Genomic DNA, 7528 nt, shown 5'->3' on the forward strand with positions numbered 1-7528 from the left:
AGTCGATCGCGTAGAAATGGATCGCGCCGATCTGCGCTTTCCAGGGCTTGCCGAGGAGGAGCTGGAACGCTCGTCCGGCGTCGAGGACTCGGAACTTGACGAGCTCCTCCGTCACGCCAACCTGCACTCGGATCGTCGTGAAGCCGACCAGGCGCTGCACCGAGTTGTTCGCGAGGCGCACGCCGGCCGACTCAGGCGCCGGGCTGAGCTCGAGTTCGAGGGCGGCGGCCCAGCTCGCGAACCAGTGTGAGTCGACGACGTTGCACTCGGCGCTGTCGTCGACGGTCACAACGACGTCGGCGAGGTGGACTGGGCCCTTGGCCTTTGCGCGGTGCTTGAAGAGCGACCGTACCTTGGCTTTCGCAAGGGTTGACTCGAAGGACGGCACTTGCTCCTCGGCGTCCTCGAGCGTCCGGAAGGCTGCTGCGTTCCTTCGCTTCTTGCTCTGACTCACTGGGCGAGGAGGGGGTGCCTCTGCAGGAGCGCTTTCGCTCTCGCGTGCCTGCTCGCGTGCTCGCTCGCGCTCACGCGCCCGCTCGTGCTCGAGCTCTCGCTCGTCCTCGTCCTCGTGCGGGTGCGGGAGCTGGAACGGCATCTCAAAGTTGTCGTCGTCGTCGTCGAACGCTTCGATTGCGAGGGGCGCAAAGCGGTTGCTGGACGCTACGGTCGGGACGCTGCCGCCGACCTCGAGGCTGGTCGGCTCGGCCTCCTGCTTGTCCCTGCTGCCGCCTGCTTCTGGCGACCGGCTCCTCGTCGCGCTGGGCTCTGCGTCGGGCGGCTCTGCGGCCGAGGGCTCGTCGGGAGGCGGCAAACCCGCGGCCGAGGTGGCTGGGGACTGAGCGTCGTCGTCTTCCTCTTGCTCGAAGAGGCTCTCGGCCGATGTGGGCTCTTGTGACGGCGTGCCCTTGACGTCTCCTGAAGCGTACAACACGGCGGGCGCGGTCTGGGTATAGGAAGAGGTACAGGTTGGTGCGGGCAGGGCCGCTCGAGGCCTGGTACAGGGCTTCCTCGCTCGGGCGTGGACCCAAGTACTACACGTGGTTCTAGATCGCTCAGCATCTGAAGATGATCGTCTCGACCTACGGCGGTCCTCGAGCGGCGGCGGCGGTCGAGCGCTTCAACCCGAACACCGGCGACGTCCGCGGCCTGTGGAAGATCCTCAAGCGCCTCAGCGAGTCGGACACGGGCGTCGAGAAGGCGGTCATCCTGTCGACCATCATGTCGACCAAGTGGAACGGCAACACCGACCCTTACGTCTTCTTCTCGACCCTCGAGGGCCTCGTCGACCAGCTCAACTCGTCCTACCAGGCCGACGCCGAGGCGAGCGAGGACCAGGACAACGTCGACACACGCGCCGACCTCGAGCGAGCCATCTCAATGAATGTCCTCCGGGACCTTGTCCAGGCGCTCATCCCGCCCGAGTACACGGCCTCGCTCGCCCCGGTCGGCTCGAACAAGCGCGCGCTCACGTACTGGCACGTTAAGGAGAAGGTGATCGCCCAGTACGCCGAGCAGGTCGCTCGCGACGCGCTCGTCGAGATCACCGCCCGCCAGGTCAGCGCCCTCGCCGTCCACGACCACCACGCGCCGCCCCCAGAGCGCGACGCGAGCAGCGCCTACCGCACCGACCCTCGCCCACCTCGCAGCGGCGGGCCAAGGCGCGACTCGGGACGGCGCGGCCACGGCGGCGGCGGCAGCTCGAGCAAGTCGGAGCGCATCGACGTCAAGCGCTACGCCGGGTACGACAAGTGGCGCGGCTCGACTTTCACCGACGCCGCCGGGCGCGAGCGCTTCAAGATCCCTCCCGGCACGTGCTTCGGCTGCTTCCAGGACGGGCACCGCATCTCGCAGTGCCCCGTCCCAGCCGGCGACGCACGCGACCGCTCCCGGGTCGCCGAGCTCGCGCGCGACCGCATCACGGTGCCGCTCGCCGACGCGCACGCCCTCGCGGTGCTTGACTTGAGCGGCGACGCGCAGCTCGACCGTGACGCGGTGCGCGCTCTCGCGGTCACGTCCGGGCACGCCTCGCTCGGCGACTACGCCGGCCTCGTCGTCGGCGACGACGACGCTGCGGCGTACCGAGCGGCAGCTGGCGACGCCGCCTCGGGCCGCTACGTGCTCGACAGCGGCGCCACGCGTCATTTTACGACGCGCCGAGCCGACCTCGCCGACTATCGCCCGTACTCGGCGCCGCGCCCTGTCGGCGGAGCGTTCGGCAGCCACGGCGACGCAGAGGGCGAGGGCACGGTCACGCTCGAGCTTGAGGGCGGGCCGCTCCGGCTCGAGAACGTCATGCTCGTCCCAAAGCTCGGCGTCAACCTGATCTCGCTCAACCGGCTCATGATGTCGGGCTTCAAGATCAGCAACACGTCGTCGTCGCTCAAGCTCGCCGACCGCCAGGGCAAGACGCTCGCCAACCTCAAGCTCGCCCCGACTATTGCCCTCAAGGCAAGTCCGCCCCGCTCCTCAGCCCCCTCAGCGCTCGCGGCCGTTGCTGACTCCTCCCTCATGCACGGCCGCCTTGGTCACCCCTCAGACGAGCGCTTAAGGTGGCTGTTGAGTAGAAGGGAGGGTGCAACGATGGTTGGGTCCCCGTCCTCCTCGTGCGAGCTGTGCGTCCTCGCCAAGGCCACGCAGACCGGCGTCGCGACCAAGTCGACCGACCTGCCCCCGACACGTCCACTCGAGCGACTCGTGACGGACACCTGGGGCCCGGCGCCCGTCAACGGCCGACTCGGCGAGCGGTTCGCGCTCCTTGTCGTCGACCGGTTCTCGGGCTACGCCTGGGGGTTCGCGCTGCCGTCAAAGGCGGCCATCCCGCACGTCCTCGTCGACCTGACGAGGCGTCTCGAGCGCGAGACCGGCTCGCTCATCGTCGCGCTCCAGAGCGACAACGGCACCGAGTTCATCAACTCGACCGTCGCGACGCATCTGCGCTCGAGGGGCATCGAGCACCGCCGCAGCGTCGCGTACGTCCACCAGAACGGCTTTGTCGAGAACCGCTTCCGCACGCTGTTCTCGACGGTGCGAGCCATGCTCGCCGGGGCAAAGATGCCGCTGTCGTTCTGGCCGCACGCGTTCGACACGGCCGTCTACCTCCACAACCGGACGCCGTCGTCGGTGCTCGTTGACAAGAGCGCCCCGCACGACCTCTACTATGGCCGTGCGGCGCCCCTGGACCACCTGCGGGTCTGGGGCTGCCACGCTTGGCTCGCGCTCCCGACCGAGGGCACTCGCCGCCCGCACAAGCTCGCGCCCCGGGCCGTCGAGGCTCGCTTCGTCGGCTACCCTACGTCGCAGAAGGGCTGGCTCTTCTGGGTGCCGAGCTGGGGCAAGGTCGTCGTCTGGTGGAACGTCGCTCGGTGGCGCGAGGACGGGCCTCCCGGCGACGAGCCTCTCGACGAGCGCCTGTCGCAGTTCGCGCCGGCCGACGGCTTCGATCTGCTCGCCGCGTGCGACCACACGCCTGCGCCGGCAGGAGGAGGAGAAGGAGCCGAGGAGCAAGAGATGCCGGCGCAGGAGGAGCAAGCCGAGGGGCAGGCGGCGCAGCAGCCGCAGCCGCAACCAGCCGCGCCTCGTGAGCGCGGGCAGACCGACGAGCCGCCGCAGGAGGAGCGCCAAGCAGAGGCGCAGGAGGAGCGCGAGCCGCCACCGGCCCAGCAGCCTGGGCCGGCGCAGCAGCCTGGGCCGGCGCAGCAGAGGCCCGTGCGCCAGGACGCACCGCCGCCCGCGCTCAGGGAGGGTACGGGCCGCCGGTCGCAGCGCCTCGCCGGCGTCAAGGGCGCAAGCCTGCCCTTCTTCCGCGACCTTGCGGGTGCGCCGGCGGCGCGCTACATCTCGCTCGAGACGTTCGGCCCGCCCTCGCCTCCTCGCGCGCTCCGGACGGCGCCGCTCTCGGGCCCACGGCCTGCGGCCCAGCCCCTCCTCGCGCTCGCCGTCTACGACACGTCCCTCGACGAGGACGAGGACGCCGTCGCAGCCGCCGAGGTCGACGCCGCCGACGAGGCGAGCGAGACGTCGCTACTCGCGAGCGCCGAGCGAGCTCTCGCAGCATGGTCGGGCAGCCTCGACGAGCCGACGTACTCGCAGGCGATGGCTCGACCCGACGCCGAGAAGTGGCTCGAGGCCATGCACGCCGAGCTCGCAGCGTTCGAGGCGACGGGCACGTGGGAGCCGGAACTCGTCGACCTTCCTCCAGGACGTCGCGCTGTGGGCGCCAAGTGGGTCCTAGTCATCAAGCGCGACGCAGAAGGGCGTGTCGTCAAGTACAAGGCGGCGACTTGTCGCCCCGAGGCGACCAGCAGGTCGAGGGCCTCAACTTTGGCGACACACACTCGTCGACGGTCCGCCTCACTACCTGCCGCCTCCTGTTCGCCATCCTCGCTGCGCACCCGTCGTACACCGTCGCCCAGTTCGACGTCTCGAACGCGTACCCTCCTCGGCAAGCTCGACCGCCCGATCTACCTCGCGCAGGCGCCGGGCTTCGTCGACCCGACTCGCCCTCGCTTGGCCCGCCTCCTGAAGAAGGCTCTCTACGGGCTCCGACAAGGGGGCGCCGAGTGGCAAAAGGTGCTGCGCACGGCGCTCGAGGACATCGGGTTCTCACGGTGCGAGAACGACCACGGCCTGTACGTGCGTCGTCGACTTGGGAAGGTCGCGTTCGTCCCTGTCCACGTCGACGACGGCAAGATCATCGGCGACGACGACCCCTCAGCGATCATCGCCGAGCTCAACGAGCGCCTGTCGGGCAAGCTCAAGCGCGTCGAGCCCGGGCTCTTCCTCGGCATGCGCTTCGAGCGCAAGGAGGATGGGTCCGTCGCGCTCTCGCAGGGCCACTACGCCCGAGCCGTCCTCGAGCGGTTCTTCCCGAACGGTCTTTCACCGGTCGCGACGCCCCTCGACTCGTCGTACTCGTCTCTCGCCGCCGCCGACGAGTCTGAGCGCTTCGAGTGCCCGTATCGAGAACTGCTCGGCGCGCTCGTTTACCTGTCGGCGTGCACGAGGCCGGACTTGGCGTTCGCGCTCTCGTTCGCGAGCCGCTTCGCCGTGTGCCCCGCAAAGCGCCACTGGTCGATGCTCACGCACGTCGCGAGGTACCTCGCCGGCACGATGTCGCTCGGCCTCGTGTACCAGACGCCCGAGACCGGCGCGTTCTCCTCGTCGCTCCTCACGGGATGGAGCGACGCCGACCACGGCGCCGACAAGGACACTCGTCGGTCCGTGTCCGGGTTCGTCTTTGGCGTCGGCGACGACTCGCTGCGCTCGACGGCCATCTCGTGGCTCTCCCGCCGCCAGAAGAGCGTCGCGATCAGCTCGTGCGAGGCCGAGTACGTCGCTCTCAGCGAGTCGGCCCGCGAGGCGGTCTGGCTCCGAGCGCTCCTCGCCGAGCTGGGCTTCGCGACGACGGGCCCGACCGTCATCCGAGGCGATAACACGGGCGCTCTCATCCTCGCCAAGCACCCGTCCGCCCACTCGCGCACCAAGCACATCGGCGTCCACTATCACTACACCCGCGAGCGCGTCGAGGAGGGCGTCCTCGAGCTCAAATGGGTCAAGACGGACAACATGGTCGCCGACGTGTTCACCAAGGGGCTTGGGCGCGCCAAGCACGAGCTCTTCACGCTCCGCTGCGGGCTGAGGGAGCTCCGTCGCGAGGGAGGGTGCGAGCGTGGGACGCTCAGGCCTCAGGGAGGGCGCGCCGGAGCTGCGGAGCGAGGGGCGGGCGGAGCAGCCGAGAAGCTCGGGTGAGCGACCGGCGTCGAGAGGACGGGAGCAGGCTTTCCTCGCCAGTTGCTCACGTCTCTCGCCCGGTCCGCTCAGGTGCGCCTTGTTAGATCTCTCTTGCATTGCAGCCAGTTGCTCACGTCTCTCGCCCGGTCCGCGCAGCTCGTCTCGCAAGGAGTTCGCCGTCCACCTCCAGTTTTGCTGGGCGAGGCCCAACTTGGGGCGCGAGGAAGGGAGGTGCAGGAAATGAGAGAGTTCGGTGCTGAGCAGCTGGACAAGCGAGGTGTTCTCGGTGGGTATACTATCTTTGCTGCACGCAGGCAGGCCGCCGGGAGGACCTTCTCTCCTCTCGGCGGCAGGCGCGGTGCTTGGACCTGGGGAACTTGGCGGGGTGAGCTGGCGGTCCGTGCGGCTCACCCTCAGGCTTTTCCCGCCTCGACAAGCGACGCGTCGATGTCGTCCTGCGACGGGTAGAAGAGGTCCTCCTCGTACCACATGAGCTCGTCGACCTCGCCAAGCAAGTTGACCTGCCTGTCAGGCTTGGTGAACCAGTTGGGCGGGTCGCGCTCGCGCGACTTGGCGCGCTTCTCGGACTCGACCATGCGCCACTGGCGACGGTAGTTGCGCTTGGCCGCAGGCACGGGCGACGTCGACTTGCAGGCGTAGCTCAGGTGGCCGACGAGGCTGCACTTGTCGCACGCCGTCGACGGGACTGACGCCGTGCCCGGCGTGAGCGGGAACTTGCCGAGAGCGGCGGCGACGTGCCGTGCGTCTGGACGAAGGAGGCGACGGCCTTGTGTAGCTGTCGCGGCTGGTGGGCAAGTCGGCAAAGCTGATCAGGTTGACCTGCGCGAGCAAGAAGCTGCGGCGCTCGTCGTTCGAGAGCTTCTCCCAGTAGCGCGGCATGATGTTGCCCTGCTGCGCGGCAGGTCGCTCGCTCGGAAGCGGAGCGTAGGCTGCCGTGCTGCCGGTCGAGCGGAAGGCCTGAGCGAGGTTTGGGAGCGCGCCCCCGCTCGCAGCTGCGGCAGGCCGGTTCGCGGCGACGAGCGCGCTCATCTCGGTGCGCATCTCGGCGAGCGCCTCGTTGCGCTTGCGGAAAGCGTCCTTGGGCAGGCGCCTGATGGCCGCCAAAATCTCGAGCGGGTCCTCCTCCTTCCTCGAGTCAAACCTGACGTCGAGCCAGTGAGGGAGCGCCGCCTTTGCCGCGACGGCGAACGGCCAGCTGCCGGTGCCGAGCTCGCCTGGGACGTCGGCGAGGATGCTCGACAGCCTGGCGGCGTACATGACCGAGGGAAGGACCGCGACGTCGTCATCGTTGCGGTACTCCTTGAGCCAGTCGAAGCTGTTCGCCGCTTCGGTGAAGCGCTCGCTGACCTGCTGCACGGTCTCCTCAATGTGCGTGAGGAGGCGACGCTTGGCCGCCAACAGGTGCTCGGCCCACTCAATGGTCTTGCCCGGGCCGTTCCACCACTGCGCGATCTGCGAGCTCGAGGAGGCCGAGGCTGCTGCCGCGAGGAGCTTGTACGGCGTGACCTCCTTGTCGACCTTGTCGGACGGGTACTGCTTGACGAAGCTCGTCGCGTGCTCGTAGAGCGTGTCGATCTTGCGGACCAGGTCGTGCGGCTTGGCGCTCTTGGGGAGCAAGATCTGGGTCGCCTGCGAGTACAGGCGCGAGACCTCTTTCTGCAAGTTGATCTCGGACAAGCTGTCCTGGAATGGCAGCGGTGCCGGCGGCAGGCTCCGGAGCGAGTCGAGCTGCCCTTGAGCGTAGGCGGCGAGCGTCGAGAGGACGTTCGAGCGGCCG

General features: G+C 68.9%; 1 protein-coding gene across 1 annotated transcript; it reads right to left on the reverse strand.

Moving 5' to 3' along the window:
* Positions 1 to 6143: 6143 nt before the first annotated feature.
* On the reverse strand, positions 6144 to 7380 carry RHOBADRAFT_42790 (uncharacterized protein; the record flags this gene model as incomplete). The annotated part of the gene is made up of 2 exons (XM_018414109.1): positions 6144 to 6464; positions 6571 to 7380. Coding segments are annotated over 2 exons (1131 nt in total), but the record flags the coding sequence as incomplete, so codon positions are not given.
* Positions 7381 to 7528: the final 148 nt, after the last annotated feature.

The sequence above is a fragment of the Rhodotorula graminis genome, assembly GCF_001329695.1.
Source record: "Rhodotorula graminis WP1 unplaced genomic scaffold RHOBAscaffold_4, whole genome shotgun sequence".
Classification (NCBI taxonomy): domain Eukaryota; kingdom Fungi; phylum Basidiomycota; class Microbotryomycetes; order Sporidiobolales; family Sporidiobolaceae; genus Rhodotorula; species Rhodotorula graminis.